Source organism: Narcine bancroftii, chromosome 4, assembly GCF_036971445.1.
Source record: "Narcine bancroftii isolate sNarBan1 chromosome 4, sNarBan1.hap1, whole genome shotgun sequence".
Classification (NCBI taxonomy): Eukaryota; Metazoa; Chordata; class Chondrichthyes; order Torpediniformes; family Narcinidae; genus Narcine; species Narcine bancroftii.
The window spans coordinates 241,752,909-241,777,157 of NC_091472.1; the positions used below are offsets into that span (position 1 = coordinate 241,752,909).

The 24,249-nt window shown below is 38.9% G+C and overlaps 1 protein-coding gene across 3 annotated transcripts in view; it reads left to right on the plus strand.

The window, feature by feature from the left end:
- Positions 1-24,249, plus strand: part of armc8 (armadillo repeat containing 8) — a 144,111-nt gene that overhangs the window by 2,086 nt on the left and 117,776 nt on the right. For 2 of the 3 annotated variants that reach the window (XM_069934506.1, XM_069934507.1), the window contains exon 2: positions 19,658-19,734. In XM_069934506.1, the coding sequence (XP_069790607.1) occupies positions 19,658-19,734 (77 nt within the window). Of the gene's footprint in view, positions 1-3,093; positions 3,184-19,657; positions 19,735-24,249 lie in introns of all 3 variants that reach the window. The other variant, XM_069934508.1, reaches the window with a different exon arrangement.

Genomic DNA, 24,249 nt, shown 5'->3' on the forward strand with positions numbered 1-24,249 from the left:
GAAGATTCAGCATACAGGAGGGAGATTGAAAACTTGGCTGAACGATGCTCTAACAACAACCTTGCACTCAATGTCACCAAAACCAAGGAGTTGATTGTGCACTTCAGGAAAGAAAAACAGGTGTATAGTTCATTGATCATTGGGAAATCGGAGTTGAAGAGGGTGAGAAAATAAGTTCCTGGGAGTCACTATCTCCGACGCTCTTTCCTGGGCCCAACACACAAATTGCATCTTTTGAAAGTTGTAGAAAGTACGTCAGCGCCTCTACTTACTCAGGAGTTTGTGGAGGTTCAGGACAAATTCAAAAACCTTGGAAAACTTCCAAAGATATGTAGTAGAAAGTCTGTTGACTGGCTGCATCATGAACTGGTATGGTGGCACCAATACCTCTGAGTGGAAAGTCCTGCCAAAGGTAAACACAGCCATTTAGATCACAGACAAGATTCTCCCCACCATTGAGAACATCTACCGGGAATGCTGCCATTGGAGAGGAGTAGCAATCATCAAAGATCTACACCAGCTAGCACATGCTCTGTTCTTGCTGGTGCCATCAGGAAAGAGTTATTTGTGCCACAAGACTCTCAACACCAGGTTCAGGAATGGTTGCTACCCCTCCACCATCAGACTGAGAAACACAAAACTCAAATCAGAGACTCCTTTTAGGACTCTGAATATTTTTTTTAATCTATTGCACAGTTTGTTTACATTTCTTTCTTTGTTTATAATTCTCTCTTTTTATGCACATCTTTTCTTGAGTACTGTTTTTTTGCACTACTGATACGTAGAAATCTATTAATCTAAACTAGTCTTCACCAATGCTTTGTTCATTCTTTTACTCGTTTTCAGTGGAGTTGCTGGATAATAATCAGGAAGGAACTTCCTACTCTCCACCCATTCTGGGATACATTATCATCTTTCTTCTTTGGCTTGGCTTCGCGGACGAAGATTTATGGAGGGGGTAAAAAGTCCACGTCAGCTGCAGGCTCGTTTGTGGCTGACCAGTCTGATGCGGGACAGGCAGACACGATTGCAGCGGTTGCAAGGGAAAATTGGTTGGTTGGGGTTGGGTGTTGGGTTTTTCCTCCTTTATCATCGAATGCCACCATAATAGATGGAATTTGTTAACTCAGTATGTTGAGCCAGCAAAAGCATTATTAACTTAAATTGTAGACTTAAAATTTGTTAATTCTGATCTTGCCTCAGTGATTTCAAACAATATAGTTTTTACAAAAGTTTGTTCAAATAATCTTTTGAGAAAATAGCAGTGTTGATTTGATTTCATGAGAAAGAGTTAACACTTCCATTGAAGTAGGTTGACAATACATAGTTATATCTTGTGTATTTAAACCTGAGATCTGAAATCAAAAACTGTCTTACTACTGCTAGAATAGGAGAGGAATTTTTTGTTTTGGAAATGTTCTTGCTGTGAGGACAATCTTTACAGAATAATCAACATGTCACATTGGATTCACAATAAACAGTGACTTTTTACTGCTAAGGATTACTGCAACTACCAGTGAAATAAAGCACTGGTTAATAACTCTTTTATTTTGTTCATCTTCCCTTGTATGAATCTTTGGTGTCAAGTGAACTATTGATTGCAAGGCATAATCTGATTTTTTTTCTCCCCTCTCTCTTAGAGTATGGTGAGAAGCATTAACTTTGTAAGAATTCACATTTTCATAGTGAAACAGTCATAGGAATAGCAGAGTTGAAACACTAACGTACATTGTTTCAGATAGGAAATGCAGATACAATTTGTTATGTAATAAACAGAAATGCCATATTGCACAGAATTGCCTTTAGTCTGCCTGAAGGCAGACAAAGATTCGCAATTAGCACTACCCAGCAGCCCTTACAGAAAAAGGGAAACAAAAGAGAGTCCCCTCAGAGTCACTGAGTCTGTGGATTCACAGCACTCTGGCAGCCTCTGCAGCCACACGAGTCCAGTTTATTTCAAACCATTAGCAACTCAAGCCCAGATCCAAACCTCTGCCGTGATGAGGAAGCTTTCAGCACCTATGGCCCTTCAGGAGCCCTTCTTGCCCTTGGCACTCTCTCGAATCCTGATTCTGATACCTGGTTCTCATGAGCCAGTCTCCAGCAACCTGGTGTGAGTCTTTTGACCTCAAGTTGCCAGCAGCCCACAGCCTGTGAGTTCCTTGCCTTCTTTATGTCCCTCAGCCACAGCCCCTCGCTGATTCACCACCATGGTTATTGTCCTTGAAGTTGTTTTCTCTGCTTCTCCTCAATGGGGGGGGGGGGTGTTCTCCCTGTTACTGGTGCCCTGACCCAGCCCGCTGCTCCCATGGAGACTACAACCCCTCAAGGCAAACAAAGGAGGCACCATCTTGGGCCCAGATCCTGCGGTCACAGGATTTTAAATAAAAAAAACTGCTCCTTTAACACACTGTCTTAAAGCCTCAAAGGAGCCGTCTGCAGTTGGACTAGGTAGTAGGTCACTTCGTGGGAGCACAGTGACTCCACTTCCTACTCTCCCCAAGTCCAGACCAGAGGCAGTGCTGCAGTTACAGCAGCTCTGGCAGTGCCAACATTTTGTTATGGTAACAATTGTGAAATAGTCTTAACAGTTTAGTGTTTGTTCTGCTTGAAATTGCTGAAGACATTTTGGGGAACTTTTCCAAATTGCTTATATAGCTAACAAATTGTTGTGTGTATATAGAACATTGCAGCACAGTGATGACCCATGATGTGGTGCTGATGTATGTAAACCTATACACCACAGTGATCTAACTCTTCCCTACCTCATGTGCATAACCATCTATTTTTATTACATCCATGTGCCTATCTACGAGTCTTTTGAATATCAATATTGTACCAATCTCCACTACTACCCCCAGCAATGCATTTCAGGCACCCACCACTCATGGTGTAAAACAGTGGTTCTCAACCTTTTTCTTTCCACTCACATACCATTTTAAGTAATCCCTATTAAGTGCTCTCTGATTAATAAGGAATTGCTTAAGGTGGGATGTGAGTGGGAAGGGAAGGTTGAGAACCACTGCTCTAGACCCAATTGTTACTGAAATATTTTGCTTGAGAAAAATTGACATTGTCCCATTTCCTTTGCAGTTATGAAACCATGCACAATAACGAGTCAATACCACCTTAAGCAGTCCCTTACTAATCACAGAGCACTTACGGCATAGAGAATACTTAGAGGTATGTGAGTGGAAAAAGGTTGAGAACCACTGGTGTAAAAAAAACAAAACTTGACTTTGATGGCTCCCTGAAACTTTCTTCTACTTGCCTTAAAACAGTTTATTGTGACTGTCCTGAACTGTGCCTCCTATAATCTTATACACCTCTATAAAATCACCTCTCATCCTTTGTTGCTCCGAAGAGAAAATCCCAAACTCGATCAGACTTGATGTGAACGATTTGTTCTCCAATCCAGATGATGTCCTTGTAAATTTCTTGAATCCATGTGTCTATTTAAATTAATTTCTCCACTAATTTACAAGAGACCAAAGGTTACAGCATACTGTTCATCAATGGCACAGCCTGTGGTAAGCAGTTACCTCCCAGCCTAGCAGTCCCGACCCTGATGCTCCCACACTTCCCTCCTGACAGCAGTAGGTCAAATTCACTGTGATGGATGGTATGGATCCTCCACGATACTTTGAACCCATTCAAGTAAACTTTCAAAAGAATGCACTCTGGTTTTATTTAAAAAAATACTATTCCAAGGCACACTTTGAATTATTTTTCTGGAAAGATTAGTAAAATTTTATGAGAAGTAAATGTTGCTGTTTATGTGCCACTGTAGCATTTTTAAAAAAATTTATGTGAATTGTTCATGGAGAAGGATTGATTTTAGAACACTGGATTGTCTGTGTTTGATTGTAGTTTTATGATTCTTGTTCCTAGAAAAAACGAGCATGTTGGTTCCATGTGCATACTTTAAAGGTATCTTTCTCACTGGAAATAGGCTTAATGGTACCTCTCTGTTTTGCTCTTTATTTTTCTAGAGCTTGTAAATCTAAGTGTTTGGCAGCTAAATCAATTGGAGGATTTACCAAAGTGCAACTGTATTTGTTAATTGACATGATTAAAATGGGCATGTTCTAATGATTTGAATAATTGGGAGATAGAACCTTCATTAGATTGGACAAGATTTTTGTTCAGCATTGCATCTCAAATTGTAATTTCTTTGAGAATATAAGGGCTGCTGTAACATAATGCAGTTGGCATAAGTTTAAGATATTTGTAATTCAGTTCTTAAGCTTTTGATAATTTGATTTGATAGTTTTTATCAGCTTTGGAACATGACAAGTTGTACTTTTGGAATAAAAAGATGTGTATTCAAGCGAGTAATCTTATTAGTGTAACTTTAAGATGACTGATAGAACAGTAATTCCTCAATTTACAAGTTGTTGCTAAGCTACTGGAGACACCTTGGGTTTTGGAGTCATTGCATTATGAAATCATTTTTCACTTTCAAACTTTAACTCATTAAAATAAACATTCCCAGGAACTACCTCTTTTGTAAATTGAAAGTAGGTTGTATTGGGTCTGGTTATCTTTAATAAACTGGTTCAAAATAATTAATAGGAGTGGACTTTATATTTCTGTTCTTTTTAGTTGTAATCACTAAATTCTGCAGTTCAATGGCATGAAAAGTAATCGCAAATCAGCAAGACTGGAATTCTGTGTGTCCAAAGGCGATGAAAGGAGGGAATAAATGATGATCATACAAATTTTGCAATGAATATTGGAAGATGCATGTCAGTTTATTTTAAGATAGTTTTACATTCTAAACTTTTTAAGTAAGTCATATTCTTGTGTTAATTCATATATTGTATATTTATTAGTTTGTTTATTTTTTTTAAATTTTTTTATTTTTCACACCATAAACCACATTAACCATGATACATACTTTATCCTTTTCAAATATATACAGTGCCATTTTCTCCCTCCTCCCATCCCACCCTCCCTACCTCCCCCCTCCCGTCCATTTAAAGTACAAAATCTAGAATACATTAAACCAGTCAAACAATGTTGTCATTCAATAAAAATAAACAAGAAATTCCACTGAGTCAATTCTTTTCATTTCCTTCTCCTTTCGTTAATTTAGGTAGTGAATGTCCCCGGTAGGTTTTCGCTATTGTGTTTCATGTAAGGCTCCCATATTTGTTCAAATATTTCAATATTATTTCTTAAACTATATGTTATTTTTTCTAATGGAATACATTTATTCATTTCTATATACCATTGTTGTATTTTCAAATTATCTTCCGATTTCCAGGTTGACGTAATACATTTTTTTGCTACGGCTAGAGCTATCTTAACAAATCTTTTTTGTGCATCATCAGTTTGCTTATTTAATGAGCAGTATAATTATACCTTTTGCATTGTTATCAAACATATTAATGATTAATCCAAAGAGTTTAAATGAGGGTAGATGTAAATAAATCTTGACTGTTAGATATGAACTTGGATGAATGGGCTAGTAGCAGGAGCAAGGCTTCATGCCACCATACAACAGCATTGGCATGGTGACTTGAAACGTAACACACCTGTAATACATTTCACTCCATTTGTTGGGTAGCAAAGAGTTGTCATCATAATGTCTTTAAATGGATCATAGCAGGATTGGACTCTGGCCTAAATAAATTACTGGCAATTAAGATCATTGTATGGAAAAGGGGTGCAGGATAATATTTGGTCAGGAGTTTTGGATTTTTAAGAAGGTGGACACAGAAGTGCAAATGTAAAACACACAGTTCTCTTGCCAGTTGTAAATTATCTCCTAAAGCTGCATGATCACGAAGTGGAGTATTATGTAATAATGGAACTAACTTCAAACTAAAATTTAAATTAGTGTATGAGTAAACCTGTGTGAAATGTGACGACTCAAGGACTGGAGGGAAGTGCACAATAAATGTTCGTGGGGATTTGATACTAGAACGAATGCTTTTCTTAATAATATACTGTATGGACCAGCATGGAAACAATTTTGATGTTGATGGTACAAAGAAGAACACCCCCTGTTGAGCAGTAGAAGAAGAGGATATTATTCTATAAAATGTTGACCATAGCTATGGACCAGGATGGGCTCAGCATCTGAAGAACCCACACAGGCTGCAAGTGACTTGCAGTCAAAGGATTCGCACAGGCTATGGGTTGCTGGTGACTTGCAGTCACCTTTCTCCAAAGGTGGTAGTGGCCAATATAAGAATATAACTTTTCATACAGTCAGATCTCCCATTTCTTTCATAATTATTTTTTCTGGGGTATCAGATCTTTACATATCTTGAAGGGTCAGGTTTACAATTGGACTCCCACATAATCTAAGTATGGTTGCCATATCTTAATGAAAGTGTCATATTTATTTTTGAAGTTATGTTATTTTTCTCCATCGCTATACAACTATGCATCTCTTTGGCCCATTGAGCAATAAGTAGGGAGAGTCGGACTTCCAAGTGATTGCTATATACTTCTTGGCCACAGTCAGGGCTACCTTAACAAAACAAATTTGAAATTCAGTCACATCCATAAGGTAACCCAGAGGGTACAGCTCTGGGTCATATGTGAAAATTACCCCTGTTATTCTTGTTAGTGTTTCAATGATATCATGCCAGAATGGTCTTGCCTTCACACACGACCATGTAGAATGTATAAAGGTTCCAATTTCAATGCCACAGCTAAAGCATATTTCAGATTTTGATTTATGTCACTTGTGTGGTGTGAGATATAATTTTTTTATATTTTCTTTATTTTTCACACTATAAACCATATTGACCAAGATACATACAGACATTTTTCTTCTTAAATATATACAGTGTCATTTTCTCCCCCTTTTCCCCCTCCCTCCCCTCCCTCCCCTCCCCTCCCTCCCCTCCCTCCCCTCCCTCCCCTCCCTCCCCTCCCTCCCCTCCCTCCCCTCCCTCCCCTCCCTCCCCTCCCTCCCCTCCCTCCCCTCCCTCCCCTCCCTCCCCTCCCTCCCCTCCCTCCCCTCCCTCCCCTCCCTCCCCTCCCTCCCCTCCCTCCCCTCCCTCCCCTCCCTCCCCTCCCTCCCCTCCCTCCCCTCCCTCCCCTCCCTCCCCTCCCTCCCCTCCCTCCCCTCCCTCCCCTCCCTCCCCCCCCTCCCCTCCCTCCCCCCCCTCCCCCCCCTCCCCTCCCTCCCCTCCCTCCCCTCCCTCCCCTCCCTCCCCTCCCTCCCCTCCCTCCCCTCCCTCCCCTCCCTCCCCTCCCTCCCCTCCCTCCCCTCCCTCCCCTCCCTCCCCCCCCTCCCCCCCCTCCCCCCCCTCCCCCCCTCCCCTCCCTCCCCTCCCTCCCCTCCCTCCCCTCCCTCCCCTCCCTCCCCTCCCTCCCCATTTATTTGAAGTTCAATCTATAAGATACATTAAACCCATTAAACAATGTTGTCACTTAATAAAAATAAACAAGAAATTTTACTGCGTCAGTTCTTTTCATTATCTTCTCCTTCTGTCATTTTAGGTGGTGGAAGTCCATGGTAGGATTTCTCTATTGTATTTCATGTATGGCTCCCATATTTGTTCGAATATTGTAATGTTATTTCTTAAATTATATGTTATTTTTTCTAATGGAATACATTTATTCATTTCTATGTACCATTATTGTATTCTCAAGTTGTCTTCTAATTTCCAGGTTGACATAATACATTTTTTTGCTACAGCTAGGGCTATCATAACAAATCTTTTTTGTGCTCCATTCAAATTGAGTCCAAATTCTTTGTTTCTTATATTACTTAGGAGGAATATCTCTGGGTTTTTTGGTATATTGCTTTTTGTGACTTTACTTAATATCTGGTTTAGATCTTCCCAAAATTTTTCTACTTTCTCACATGTCCAAATTGCATGAATACAGCAAAAACATCTGTCTGATACTGTTGGGTCCCATTTATTTAACTTTTGAGGTGTGATGTATAGCCTGTGTATCCAGTTATATTGCATCATGTGTAACCTCATGTTTATTGTATTTCTCATAGTTCCGGAGCATAGCTTCTCCCATGTTTCATTCTTTATCTTTATGCTTAGATCTTGTTCCCATTTTTGTTTAGGTTTACCATTTGTTTCCTCGTTCTCCTTTTCTTGCAGTTTGATGTACATGTTTGTTACAAATTTTTTGATTATCATTGTGTCTGCAATCACATATTCAAAATTGCTTCCTTCTGGTAACTTCAGACTGTTTCCCAATTTGTCCTTCAAGTAGGTTTTCAGTGGTAGAATGCAAACATTGTATCGTGAGTTATATTTATCCTTCATTTGTTCAAAGGATAATAATTTATTTCCTGAAAAACAATTTTCTATTCTTTTGATCCCTTTTCTCTCCCATTCTCTAAAGGAAAGGTTATCTATTGTGAAAGGGATTAGTTGATTTTGCGTCAATATTAGTTTTGGTAGTTGGTAATTTGTTTTATTCCTTTCTACATGAATCTTCTTCCAAATGTTGAGCAGATGATGCAATACCGGTGAATTCCTACATTGCACCAATTTTTCATCCCATTTATATAGTATATGTTCAGGTATCTTCTCCCCTATTTTATCTAGTTCTAATCTGGTCCAATCTGGTTTTTCCCTTGTTTGATAAAAATCTGATAGTTATCTTAATTGTGTGGCTCTATAATAATTTTTAAAGTTTGGTAGTTGTAAGCCTCCTTGTTTGTACCATTGTGTTAATTTATCTAGTGCTATCCTCGGTTTCCCCCCTTTCCATAAGAATTTCCTTATTATTTTCTTTAACTCCTTGAAGAATTTCTCTCTTGGGTGTATTGGTAATGACTGAAATAGGTATTGTATCCATGGGAAAATGTCCATTTTAATACAGTTTATCCTTCCTATCAGTGTTAGTGGTAAGTCTTTCCAATGCTCTAAGTCGTTTTGTAATTTTTTCATTAATGGATGGTAATTTAGTTTATATAGATGGTCGAGGTTTTTATTTAGTTGTATACGGCTCCTAGAACGCTTCCACCAGCGTTGTCTCCGCTCCATCCTCAACATTCATTGGAGCGACTTCATCCCTAACATTGAAGTACTCAAGATGGCAGAGGCCGACAGCATCGAATCCATGCTGCTGAAGATCCAACTGCGCTGGGTAGGTCACGTCTCCAGAATGGAGGACCATCGCCTTCCCAAGATCGTGTTATATGGCGAGCTCTCCACTGGCCACCGTGACAGAGGTGCACCAAAGAAGAGGTACAAGGACTGCCTAAAGAAATCTCTTGGTGCCTGCCACATTGACCACCGCCAGTGGGCTGATATCGCCTCAAACTGTGCATCTTGGCGCCTCACAGTTCGGCGGGCAGCAACCTCCTTTGAAGAAGACCGCAGAGCCCACCTCACTGACAAAAGACAAAGGAGGAAAAACCTAACACCCAACCCCAACCAACCAATTTTCCCCTGCAACCGTGTCTGCCTGTCCCGCATCGGACTTGTCAGCCACAAACGATCCTGCAGCTGACGTGGACATTTACCCCCTCCATAAATCTTCGTCCGCGAAGCCAAGCCAAAGATACCTAGGTATCGCATTGCTTGCGTTTGCCATCGAAATGGCGATTCTTTCTTAAACTTTGTGAAATCCGCGTTATTAATTGGCGTTGCTTCACTTTTATTTGCGTTGATCTTGTACCCCGATACTTCTCCATATTCCTTTAATTTCCTATGTAATTATTTTATTGATATTTCTGGTTCTGTTAAGTATATTATAACGTCATCTGCAAATAGACTGATTTTATGTTCCTTCGCTTTTATTTTTATCCCTCTTATTTTATTTTCTGTTCTTATCAGTTCTGCTAGTGGTTCTATAGCTAACACGAACAGTGAGGGAGATAGTGGACATCCCTGCCTTGTTGATCTGCTTAAGTTAAATTGTTTTGATATATATCCATTTACTGTCACTTTTGCCAATGGCCCCTTATATAATGCTTTAATCCAATTAATATATTTCTCTGGTAGGCTGAATTTTTGTAGTACTTTGAATAAATAATTCCATTCTACTCTGTCAAAGGCCTTCTCTGCGTCTAAAACAACCGCTACTGTTGGAGTTTTATTTCCTTCTACTGCATGAATTAAGTTAATAAATTTACAGATATTGTCTGTTGTTCATTTTTTTTAATAAATCCAGTTTGGTCTAGATTTACTATTTTTGGTACATAGTCGGCCAATCTGTTTGCTAATAGTTTAGCTATTATCTTATAATCTGTGTTAAGTAGAGATATTGGTCTATATGATGCTGGTGCAAGTGGATCTTTCCCTGTAATTATTGCTGTTTTGCAAGAATCTGGTATGCTTTGTGTTTTATCAATCTGGTTTATTACTTCCAGGAGGGGAGGAATTAATAAGTCTTTAAATGTTTTATAGAATTCTATTGTTTGGTAGTTTTTTTAATATCTTCTATAATTCTTCTATTTCAAATGGTTTTATTAATTTATTTTGCTCCTCTGTTTGTAATTTCGGTAGTTCAATTTTAGTTAGAAATTCATCTATTTTGTCTTCTTTCCCTTCGTTTTCAGTTTGATATAGTTGCTCGTAGAATTCCCTGAAGTTTTCATTGATCTCTGTTGGATTATATGTAATTTGTTTGTCCTTTTTCCTTAATGCTAATACCATTCTTTTAGTTTGTTATGTCTTAAGCTGCCACGCTAGAATTTTGTGCGTTTTTTGTCCTAGCTCATAATATTTCTGTTTTGTCTTCATTATGTTCTTCTCCACCTTATATGTTTGTAGTTTTTCATATTTTATTTTTTTATCTGCCAATTCTCTTCTTTTAGTTGTATCTTCCTTTATTGCTAATTCCTTTTCTATATTTGTTATTTCCCTTTCCAACTGTTCTGTTTCCCGATTGTAGTCCTTCTTCATCTTAGTTACATAACTTATTATTTACCCTCTGATGAACGCTTTCATTGCGTCCCATAGTATAAACTTATCTTTCACTGATTCCGTATTTATTTCAAAGTACATTTTAATTTGTCATTCAATGAATTCTCTAAAATCCTGTCTTTTAAGTAGCATGGAGTTTAATCTCCATCTATACATTCTTGGTGGGATGTCCTCTAGCTCTATTGCCAATAATAGAGGTGAGTGGTCCGATAATAGTCTAGCTTTATATTCCGTTGTCCTAACTCTCCCTTGAATGTGGGCTGATAACAGGAATAGGTCTATCCTTGAGTATGTTTTATGTCTACCCGAATAATATGAATATTCCTTTTCCTTTGGGTGTTGTTTCCTCCATATATTCAAAAGTTGCATTTCTTGCATCGATTTAATTATAAATTTGGTTACTTTGTTCTTTCTGTTAGTTTTTTTTCCAGTTTTATCCATGTTTGAGTCCAAATTAAGGTTAAACTCCCCTCCTATTAGTATGTTCCCTTGCGTATCTGCTATCTTCAAAAAGATATCTTGCATAAATTTTTGATCTTCTTCATTAGGTGAATTTACATTGAGTAAATTCCAAAATTCTGAATATTTCTGACATTTTATCATTACATATCTCCCTGCTGGATCTATTGTTTCCTCTTCTATTTTGATTGGTACATTTTTATTGATTAATATAGCTACTCCTCTGGCTTTTGAATTATATGATGCTGCTGTTACATGTCCTATCCAATCTCTCTTTAATTTCTTGTGTTCCACTTCAGTTAGATGTGTTTCTTGTATGAATGCTATATCAAATTTTTCTTTTTTCAGTAAATTTAACAGTTTCTTCCTTTTGATTTGGTTATGTATTCCATTAATATTTAAAGTCATATAGTTCAACATAGTCATTTCATACTTTGTTTATCTTTCCTTTCCATTTCCTCATCACCACCTTCCCTTCTTATCCATTTCTGCTTTCTTTTTTTGAACACATTATAAGACAACATTTCTAAAACATAAAATATTTCCACTATTCTCATATCTAAAATTCCTTTAACCCCAATAGTCCCTCCCCTTTCTGAGTTGCTCTTTGTCCCTTGTCGGGCAACCACATCTCCCCTCTCCATTTGGATTTGCGAATCCGCTCGCAAGCGTCAACTGATTTCGCAGTGACTGTTATTCTTCCCCACCCAGCCCCCCCAGAAAAGATTTTAATCTTCATATATAACAAAGGTCACTCTCTTAATTCCCTCCTTACTTCCTTTCTTCTCCTTCTTAGTTCTTACTTATACTCTATTTTTTATATATTAAAAATATAAATATATATTAAAAAAAAAATAAATATATATATATATATATATATAGTTGTCATTTTTGTTCTTTGTTCTTGTTACATCTCTTCATCTCTCTGTCTGTTTTGTAGTTGTTCTGCAAATTTTCGTGCTTCTTCCAGATCCAAGAATAGTTTGCTTTGCTGCCCCGGAATAACTATTTTAAGTACCGCTTGGTATTTTAACATAAATTTGTAACCTTTTTTCCATAGGGTCATTTTTGTTGCATTGAACTCCTTCTTCTTCAGGAGTTCAAAACATATCTGGATAGAAAAAAAATTTTTGACCTTTGTATTCCAGTGGTTTTTTGTCTTCTCTTATTTTTTTCTTTGCCTTCTCCAATATATTTTCTCTTGTGTATATCTTGGGAATTTTACTAGAATGGATCTTGGTTTTTGTTGTGGTTGTGGTTTAGGGGCTAATATTCTGTGTGCCCTTTCTATTTCCATTTCTTCCTGTAATTCTGGTCTTCCTAGGACCCTGGGGATCCATTCTTTTATAAATTCTTTCATATTTTTGCCTTCTTCATCTTCCTTAAGGCCCACTATCTTTATATTATTTCTTCTATTATAATTTTCCATTATATCTATCTTCTGAGCTAACAGCTCCTGTGTTTCTTTAACTTTTTTATCAGATTCTTCTAATTTCTTTTTTAAGTCATCTACTTCCATTTCTATGGCTGTTTCTCGTTCTTCCACGTTGTCTACTCTTTTTTCTATATCTGTCATGATCATCTCTAATCTATTCACTTTTTCTTCTGTACTTTTTATTCTTCTTTTTATTTCACTGAATTCTTGTGACTGCCATTCTTTTACTGTTTCTGTATATTCTTTTAAAAAAATATATCCATGTACTTGCCCTTCCCTTTATCTTCCATTTCTCTGTGTTCTCCCTCCTCTTCTTCTGAGTCCACTCCAGGATCTGTGTCCTTTACCTCTGTCTCTTCTGATTTTCTTGTTGGGTTGTTTGTTTTATTTTGTTGGGTATTTTTGGTCTTCTTATTTTTATTAAAAGTGTCTTGGTGTTGGTCTTCTTCCTCTGGGTTGGTCATCTGTTGTTTCTTTTATTTCCTATTTTTATTCTCTTCCTTCTTCTCATTATTTTCTATGTTTTCCTGTTGAGAGTCTTGCTGTTGTGTTGTAGTTGTCTGTTTCAGCTGTGGAGATCTACTCCTCAGCTGGTCCCCCCTCCCGTCAGTTTTATTTTTGTCTTGCGCATCACGCATGCACGAGGATTCGTGCATGCGCGGTTGCGCACTTTTGTTTGGCTCCGTGAGCCATTTTTGTAGCCCTGAGTTCGGGGTTTCCACTGACCTCAGGGAGCGAGCTTTTCTCTCCACGGCGGGCCTCCTCGTACCGGTAAGGCCTTCACCTTCCTCCTCCGACGTCCTTCCTTCTTCTTTTCTTCCAGTTGTTTTTGGTTTTTCTTTCTTCGCTGCCATTTTCTCCACACTTTCACTTTGTTATGGTTTATATGTTTGTGCCTTTGTTTTTTCTCTATCTTTTTTTACTTTTCTGGAGAGGGCTGGAGTTCCCCTACTGGCCACTACTCCATCACGTGACTCCTCCCCGTGAGATATAATTGATGTAAAAAATTGTATTGAATCAATCCTTATCTCGCATTAATCATTGATGTCATACTGTCCAAACACCAGTCAGACCAGTACTCTGGTATTGTAACACCTAGATCTGACTCCCACCTCTCTCTTAACCTTTGTATGCCTGGCTTAACACTTTTGCCTTGGAGAGCAGAATACATCCTGGTTATAAATTTAGGTGTGTTTCCCAGTCAAAGCATCCCCCTCTGCCATGGGGTTGGTAAGTTAATTGGTCATGTGTATATTAAGGCAGTGTAGGCTTGTGGGATGGAAGGACCTTTTACACTGGTGTATCTCTAACTTAACCTAAAGTTAAATCCTTTATTATGAACCGTAGCATATTCCTTGTTATTGATGTCAGGTGAAGCAATTTGCAATTCACTGATTTCTCTTTTCCTCTTTATAAATAGCGGTGTTGCATTTGCCATCACCATTCCATAATGTATAGAATTTTGCAAGATAACAACCACTGCCCATCCTCTTTTACTACCCTGGGATATAGATTTGTGGACTCTAGAAATTTATCAGCGTTTAGTCTATTATTTTCTCTTTTTAGGCTTGTAGTTCTAATATTTTTGGAAAAATGTTTTGTCCTTTTCTGTATTTCTTTAATAGCTATGTCATTATGGTTTTCATTAGAAGTTCTCCTGTTTTCACTTATCTTCACTAATGTTTTTAATTTTGCATATTATGGAAACTTTTATTATCTATCATTTGCAAATTTATTCTTATACTCTACTTTCCTTCTCTTAATCCATCTTTTTCTTATTTTGTGCTGAGTTCTAAACTGCTGCCAGACCTCAGGCTTACTGTAATTAGCCAGGGTTGCGTTTCTATTCCTTTTTCATTTTTGAAAAGAATGTGTAAATCTTGCTAAATAAGAAGTTAATATACAGTACAAATATCTAAGTGATTTGCTGTTGCTACTGGGCTGTTTTTTAAAAAAATGACCAGATCTCCGAAAAAAAAAAACCATTTATCCTACATAGGCCCGGTCCCAACCATTTTGGATAATTGGAATTGTACTGTAACTTGGACTGAATTTTTAGGTTTAATGCAAGTGTAAATGTTTAGAGGTTGATGGAAAAGTCATTGCTTAAAAATTTCAGTTTCGGATTTAGGTTGTTTATAGTGGAAGTGGTTTGATGAAGAACTGTACTTAAACCATGACATTAGACTTGGTCCATTTTAATGAGCTCTGAACTTGAGAATTTTGCTTCCTTTCTGAAGGGCATTAGAATTTGAGTTGATCTAAATATTAATCTATTTTTGATTTTTAAAAAATGTTTGTTTCTAAAGCCACTTTCAGGTGCATTCTCCGCCAAGAATGTGCCTGCAGAAGTGGAATTGGACCTGTGGGATTGCCGTTCAGGTGGCAGCACTAAAAGCGCAGTGCTAGCCACCTGAAAGGGACAGCTGCACGGGAGGTGCCTTGGAGCGCACTCCGGCTCCTGTCCCTTCAGGCTTTCAGCGCTGGGGCAGCCAGTGCAGGATGTCAACACTGACAGCCCGTGCCGGCCACCCTGCCCTGATGGTCCGTGCCGGCTGCCCCTGCCCTCACTGCAATGTCTTGCCGAAGAAACTTGCCCCATCATGGGTTTTTCAAATGATAACCTCTTCTTCCAGGTCACCACAGAGTTCCTCTTCTTTCCCTTGTATCAGGAGAAACACTCTAGCCAGCCATTTCCTCTTGTAAGGACTACAAGGGTTTTTAAACAGGCTAACTCAGAACTCACAACCCATCTTCAAAATGGGGTTTTCAACAACCCTGCCAGCTTGCCATGTTGCAGCCTCAAAAGTTACTGCAAAACTGGCTTCTCTCTCTCTCTCTCTCTCTCTCTCTCACAAAAGAGAAATCATCTCTCTGTTTTTCCTCTCTCTGGTTGTAAAAACTAGAACCCCTCCCAAGGCTCCAAACTGAATCCTTGAAAGATCTTTATCAGCACATGAACTGGGACTTTTACATTTGCACCTGCTTTTGAAATTCTTTTCAAAGTAGTTCTATCGTCTTTGCAAAATCATTTGTCCCTGAATGTCTAGCTTCGGCAAAGCTCTTGCTTTTTAAATGAGATGTGAAGTGGAAGTATCTGTTTGTGAAAAGACCTACACTAAACTCCCACAACCTATCTTTTAAAGACATTTATATATAATATAACCTGTGACAGTCACACTCTGACTAGTTTAATTGACTTTTAGCTTACTTAGTTAACATACTTACTGATTTTTGCACTGGTTAATTTATTTAAAACAAATTGTTCTTGTGAAAATTTCTGCCTATATGATGGTAGAAAACAAAATTGAGGAAACAAAAACTGCTGATGCTGGAATTAAGTAAGCATGAGATGCTGAAAGAACTCAGCTGGTCAGGCAGCATTCTTGGTAGTAATGGTCAGTCAGGAAAGAGGAGCAGATATAAATGCAAGTTTGTACATAAACTTGTTGGACTGACTAAAGTGAAGATGAACTCTCTGAAAGACAAATGGAAGCCTCATTTATCTTGGAAGTTATGTGATAGGAATTTCTAAACACAAAAAAGCAAATGTGATTAGTAAGGGATTGCTTAAGATGATATGTGGATGGAAAGAAAAAGTTTGAAAACCACTGTTCTAATTGACCTTAATTGACTGCAAAGGAAATGGGCCATTGACCATTTTTCTCAAGCAAAATATTTCAGTAACAATTGGGTCTAGAGCAATGTTTCTGTAGGCCTATTAGAAAACATATAATGCTAAATATACTTTGCAGATTAAGTGTCAGCAATAGATCTAGTGTGGCTTACTGGTAATTTCATTTATTTTATTAAAACTATTTTGTTTTTCGTATTTGTGTGGAAGACGGAGAGGAGATGGGATGAATGTCTTTTGGACCTCATTTGTAGTGATTGTACTCTATTTGGCTCGGAAAGAAGATGCTTTGTACATGAAGTTAATTATTTGCCAGTTTTTAGCTTTTAAGTGTCTGGAAAATGCTGTAATTGCTCTTTCTATATTGAAATGAAATGCAGAAATCTTTAAATAATGAGAATTTTTGAGTGTTGTAATCCAGGAAATTTCATATGTAAAATTTAAAGTATTTATGGTTTCCCTCAGGTGAAAAAAGGTGATGAAGCTGATATAGAAATGAGTAATTATTAGTTCATTTAGGCATATATTTCTAAATGGGACAGTTTGTTGATTTGGTCATATATGTCTCATTTCTGCCTTTTAGTTCTCTATTGCCTTGGTACAATTTCAAGGTTATGAAATCCTTTCAACAGTTGTTCTGTACACTTGGATGACCCGAAGCAATAGCCTGTCATGAGATGCAGCATGGAAACAAGCCCCAAAATGTCCCACCTGCACTAGTCCCACCTGCATCTGTTTGGCCCATTTCCCTCTAAATCAGTGGTTCTCAATCTTTTTCTTTCCACTCACATACCGCCTTAAGTATTCTCTGTGCCATAGGTTGTCTGTGATTAGTAAGGGATTGCTTAAGATGGTATGTGGATGGAAAGAAAAAGTTTGAAAACCACTGTTCTAATTGAACTTAATTGACTCGTTATGTGCACGGTCTCATAACTGCAAAGGAAATGGGCCATTGACCATTTTTCTCAAGCAAAATATTTCAGTAACAATTGGGTCTAGAGCAATGATTCTCATCCTTCCCTTCCCACTCACATCCCACCTTAAGCAATCCCTTACTAATCACAGAGCACCCATGGCATAGGGATTACTTAAAGTGGTATGTGAGTGGAAAGAAAAAGGTTGAGAACTGCTCTAAATCTATTTTATCCATCCAATTTTTTTCTTAGACATTTCTTAGACCTGCTTCAAATACTTCCACCAGCAGCTCATTCCATGCACCCACCATCCTCTGTATATATAAAAATAAATGATCCCTCAGGTTCCTGTTAAATTTCTCCCGCCTCACCATAAACCTGTGTCCTATGGTTACCGATATCCGCTAGTCTAGGGAAAAGACTGCGTTCTGATCTATTCCTCAGATATTATTCCTTTGTTTTTTTTTGTTGTTTTTATTTGGATATGTGCTTTGAACTGAAATGAAAAAGAGGCTTTCTTTGGGAATATTTTGCTTCCAAGTGGAAATATGTATGTCTGGAACACTTGAGAATAGGTTTTTTGGATGTGTACTTACTGTCAGCCAGTGTAATTAATGTAGCATGATTGTTCCTTCAATTCGGATTCTGCTCTAATCCTCTGTCAAGCAAGTCATAGAAATTGTGTAACTGTGCTGAAACTGAAGCGTATATATATATATAAAGCATATTTATTCTTCAACTTCAGTGCAAAACTCTTAGAAAGTTATAAATCCATTAATTATGTTGTCCTTTTGTTATAAGAATCCAGAATTTTTGTTGATATTTTGCAATCAACTAACTACTGCTTTGTGTTATTGATTTTAATTTATTATTCATTTTAATGAAATAGAGTAATATTTCTCATTGTAAAGACATTTGGAAGCACCGAGAAACATTGACACCTCTGACAATCAACAAAAGTTGGACAAAGTTCTGTCATGTTTCTCCTGGCTTTCCCATTCACCCTATTATGTACAGGTACCCTATCCTTTATCCGGACATCTAAAATCCGGAAAGCTCCAAAATCCGGCAAGTGGGGAGAGAGGCAGCACCGTGAGTTGGTGGGGGGGGGGGGGGGTTGAGGGGGAGAGATGGCAGTGCAAGTGGGGGTGAGGGCATCGGGGAGAGACAGCAGTGCGAGTCAAGGAGGGCAAGGGGAGAGTCCTACAGCACAAGTTTGGGGGGGGAAGACCAGCAGCATGGTGCGAGGGGCTGAGACCGGCAGCGCGAGTCGGGGGAGGGGGGGAGCCTGGCAGTGCGGGTCGGGCGGACGAGGGGGGGGGGTGGTGGAGATGGTAGCGTGACTGGAAGTGGGTGGGGGTGGATACAGCAGCACAAGTCGGGTGGGTTTATATCTGGCTTTCCAAAATATGGAAAAATCTGAAATTCGGAATAAACTGTCCCCCAAGGGTTCTGGATAAAGGATCGTGTTCCTGTAATTTAAGGCTGTACTGCAACTTGGAGATTTATTGCTCAGCTCCAGGTCTGGCATGGTAAACAATATGGTTTTATGAATCCAGAGCAGTTGATTTCAAAACACAGGAGATTTTTGGCAGTAAACTTGCGAAAATCTGACCAACTTGTTTATACAATAAATCTTATTGACCTCCTACAACTTGGAACCCCAGTCATTCAAAACTAAAATAATTGACCTGATGAACTTATTATGACTATTTCCATGAAGTCATCAATTGCAGGGGAAAAATATGGAAGCTACAATCAGGTGTGATGCATCTGATAAATTCATGTTGAATTTCCAATGAGGAAGGGAAAGCCTGGAGCAACATTCAGGTAAATTTGTAAGTGAGTGTATTTGTGAAGAATATCTACTCCATATGCTGAACAAAATTCTTTGGATTAAAGTTCTTTGGATTCTTTGGATTAAAAACAAATTTGCCAACTCATGACAGATGTGGCTCCGTTAACGTGTTGAATAAAGATAAAAACTGAAGCAGGAATTTTAGTTTTTTTTTCATTCTCCCTTTTTTTAGCTTTTGTTTATGAGCTCTTTAAAAGTGCAGTGAAACACACAAATGCTGGAGGAACTCAGCAGGTCATGCAGTGTCTACAGCAGATAAAGATATACAATGTTTTGGGCCCGAGTCTTTCTGCAAGCATTTTTTTGTTTTCACTACAATTACGGCATCTGTAGACTTTCATGCTTTGCTCTTTTCTTAAAGTTGCACTTATTTTTAAGTGACGGTACTCTGCTTGTGCTTTGATTGGAGACTAAAATTGGCTGTGACATTTTCTGGTATACTCATTTGTTTGTGGTAGAAATCCATTGAATTCAAGATTTTGTTCTTTTTAGGAAGTTACAGCCAGCAGTCGTCATTATGTTGATCGGCTTTTCGATCCAGACCCACAGAAAGTGTTGCAAGGTGTTATGTAAGTTACTGCCTTCAGATGGGTCCAATGTTTCCTGGGGCCTTGTGCAAAATTCACAAAATTTGCAAAAATTGCTTCATGTTTCACTTGTACAAAAACTAATACCACATGGAGCACACCTACTTTTGCTTGTTCAAGGTTATGCTTTATTTTCTGGGAATAAATTGCTATATTATACCAACTGGAAATTAAAAATAATGTAATATGCATAAAACAGGACATTATAGAAATGTATATAGCATTCAAAACTTTTAATTAAAAAAACATGGTTGTGTGACACTTGAAACTTAATATCCATGCTACGTAGAGACTGAAATAATGAAAAAGTAATCAAAATGAAATCTCAAAAATGATTACTGTAAGTAATGAAAGAAATTTTCCAAATTAATTTTGCAATTGTAGATGTGATCCTGCTTCAAATCCAGAGGTGGAGTAATTGGGTAAAGACTTGCTAACCAATATAATATTTATGAGGCTACAATGGGATAAATTTATTTTCTTGAAACACAAAGTAAGCCGGTATTTTAAAATGTTGATTCAATGTTTGATATTTTCCTTTCAAAGCAAAAAATGGCTGAGAATTACTGTAAAGAAGACCTTCATATGTCATCTCAAAATGATTATAGAAACAACTAAAAATGTGCTGAGGTCAAATATTGATGTTTCTGTTGTGAGATTGGAGTTATTTTACAACCAAAACTTGGTACAGTATGTTTCCGATTATCCAAAATGCTTGGAACCGGACTTTTTGTGGTTAACCGGATTTTTTGAATAACTGAGAAATTGCTTTAAGCAGGCCAGTAGCATCAGCAGAATTCTTGTATCAGCGATTAAATGACAAGAAAAAACAACGGAAGGTTTATCAAGCATTAAATCATGTTTAATTTTTGTCTAAAAGCAGCGTAATCTCTGCTTATAAAATAAAATAAATGCATAAATTTAAGAAACTATTGTAGTGATAGAAACATAGAAGATAGGAGCAGGAGTAGGTCATTCGACCCTTCGAGCCTGCTCCGCCATTCAACGAGATCATGGCTGATCTTAAAGTTCAGTACCCCGTCCCCGCCTTCTCTCCGTAACCTTTAATACCCTTATACTGAAGAAATATATCTAATTCCCTCTTAAATAGATTTAATGAACCTGCCTCTACTGCCCTCTGTGGCAATGAATTCCACAGAATCACCACCCTCTGGGTAAAGAAATTCCTCCTTATCTCGGTCCTAAATGGTTTGCCTATTATCCTCAAACCATGGCCCCGGGTTCTGGATTTTCCCATCATTGGAAACATCCCATCTGCATCCATTCTATCCAGTCCTGCCAGAATTTTATAGGTCTCTATGAGATCCCCTCTCAATCTTCTAAACTCCAGGGAGTACAATCCCAATTTGCGCAATCTTTCCTCATAAGTCATTCCTGCCATTCCAGGTATCAGCCTAGTGAATCGCCTCTGCACTCCCTCCATTGCAAGAACATCCTTCCCTAGATAAGGTGACCAAAACTGCACACAATACTCCATGTGGGGTCTCACCAAGGCCCTGTACATCTGCAGTAAGGTATCCTTGTTCCTATACTCAAACCCTCTTGATATGAAGGCCAACATACCATTTGCCTTTTTAACCGCCTGCTGTACCTGCATGCCTGCCTTCAGAGACTGATGTACAAGTACCCCTAGGTCTCTCTGCACTTCCCCATCTATTGCCATTCAAATAGTAATCTGCCCTCCGGTTTGTATTACCAAAGTGGATAACCTCACATTTATCCACATTGTAGTGCATTTGCCATGTATCTGCCCAGTCCCTCAATTTATCCAAATCACACTGGAGCTTCCTGACCCCCTCTTCCATGCACACAACCCCTCCTACCTTAGTGTCATCTGCAAATTTGGAGATATTACATCCAATCCCCTCATCCAGATCATTAATGTAAATTGTGAACAGCTGGGGTCCCAGTACAGATCCCTGTGGTACCCCACTGGTCACCGCCTGCCACTCAGAAAACGAGCCATTTATCCCAACTCTCTGTCTTCTACCTGCCAGCCAGTTCTCAATCCACATCAATACTTTGCCCCCAATCTCATGAGCCTTGATTTTGGAAGACAGTCGTTTATGCGGGACCTTATCGAAGACCTTTTGGAAGTCCAGGTACACCACATCCACTGGCTCTCCCCCATCTATTTTACCTGTCACCATCTCAAAGAATTCCAATAGATTTGTCAAGCACGATTGACCTTTTGTAAATCCATGTTGACTCCGTCCGATCCCTTCTCTGCTAGTCATATGCTCCGCTATTACATCCTTAATAATGGATTCCATCATTTTGCCCACTACTGATGTAAGGCTCACTGGCCGATAATTCCCCGCTTTTTCTCTACCCCCCTTTTTAAATAGTGGGGTAACATTAGCTACCCTCCAATCCATGGGTACTGATCCTGAGTCTATCGAGTTCTGGAAAATAATTCTTAAAGCATCTGCTATCTGAATGGCCACTTCCTTGAGTACCCTAGGATGTAGATTATCAGGCCCTTGGGATTTATCTGCCTTCAATCCCATCAATTTCCCCAAGATCATGTCCTTAGAGATACTGATTTCTTTCAGTTCCTCCCTTGCATTAGTCTCTGTTTCCCAACATCCTTGGGAGGTTATTTGTATCCTCTCTTGTAAAAACAGAACTAAAGTAAGAATTTAATTGGTCTGCCATTTCCTTATTCCCCATTATATATTCCCCTGATTCCGTCTGCAAAGGACCTACTTTGGATTTCACCAATCTTTTCCTCTTGACATATTTATAAAAGCTTTTGCAGTCGGTTTTTATATTTGCCGCAAGCTTACTTTCGTAATTTATTGATTAATCCCTTTGTCCTCCTTTGGTGCATCTTGAACTGCTCCCAGTCTTCGGTTGCGGTACTTTTTTGGCCAATTGATATGCTCTCTTTTTGGACCCAATGCTGTCTCTAATTTCCCTTGTTATCCACGGTTGAGTCACCTTTTTTGGTTTATTTTTATGCCAAACCGGTATAAACGATTTTTGCAATTTCTCCATTAGATCTGTGAATGCTTTCCATTGTCTATCCACAGTCAACTCCCCCATAAACACCACTCAATCAGTCTTACTCAACTCCCGTCTCATACCATCATAATTCCCTTTATTTAAATTCAGGACCTTAGTCTCGGTTTTAATTTCATCACTCTCCATGTCGAGTGAGAATTCAATCATATTGTGATCGCTCCTACCCAAAGGGCCTCGCACAACAAGATTGCTGATTAGCCCCTTATCATTGCATAATACCCAATCTAAAATGGCCTGCTCCCGAGTTGGTTCCTCGACATATTGGTCTAGATAACCGTCCTGTAAACATTCAAGGAATTCCTCCTCCTCTGTATTTTTACCAATTTGACTAGTCCAATCTATATGCAAATTAAAGTCTCCCATGATGACAGCTGTTCCCTTATTGCACGTTTTTCTAATTTCTCTTTTAATGCCTTCCCTCACCTCTACACTACTATTTGGAGGCCTATATACCACCCCCACTAACGTTTTTCACCCCTTGCTATTCCTCAGTTCTACCCATACAGATTCCGCATCTTCTGAGTTAATATCCTTCCTGTCAATCGTGTCAGTCCCTTCTCTCACCATCAATACTACCCCACCCCCTTTTCTTTCTTGCCGATCTCTCCTAAATATCGTATACCCCGGGATGTTAAGTTCCCAGGCTTGCCCACCCTGCAACCATGTTTCTGTAATCCCAATCAAGTCATATTTGTTTATCTCAATTTCCACAGCTAATTCATCTACCTTGTTCCGAATGCTTCTTGCATTAAGATACAAAGCCTTCAGATTTGCTTTTTTCACCCTCCTTGCTCTTTCTGATTTTTTACTTTCGCTGCCTAACCTAACTTTTCCTGTTTTATCTTTTCTGTCCTTTGCCCTATCATACAGGTTCCCACCCCCCTGCTAAATTAGTTTAAACCGCACCCGACGGCTGTACCAAACTTAGCTGCCAATATATTGACCCCTTTTGCTATACATAGAGCTAGAACAGACAGACATGCAGAGTCGGAGCTGAAGTTCAAAAGTGCCTTTAATTAGTGTTCTCCAAACCGACTTTTTTGCACTTTCGGATTCCAGTGCTTCCTATGGAAGTGACATAACCCATGCATACAAAGACCGTGCATGCAGGCTTTGCTCCTTGATGAAGAAGAGGGGGGAAAGCCCTCCTTGGGAAGGATCTTAGCCACATGTGGCCGTCATTTTCACTGATTTCAATTGCGTAATTAGTGGGCTACTATATGACTTCCTCCCCACCCCCCACCCCACCCACCACCACCCACAGAACCGGTGCTAAAATCCCCAATGTCCAATGTCTGAATGAGTCTCTGTTTGGGTGGTCTGCCCCTCCGCCAAAGTGCCTGGACCTCCACCGGTTGAATCAAGTCCACATGGGCTGGCCTGAGTCGGTCTATTGTAAAAACCTCCTCTTTCCCCAGTGTCCAGGATGTACGTGGACCCGTTGATCCT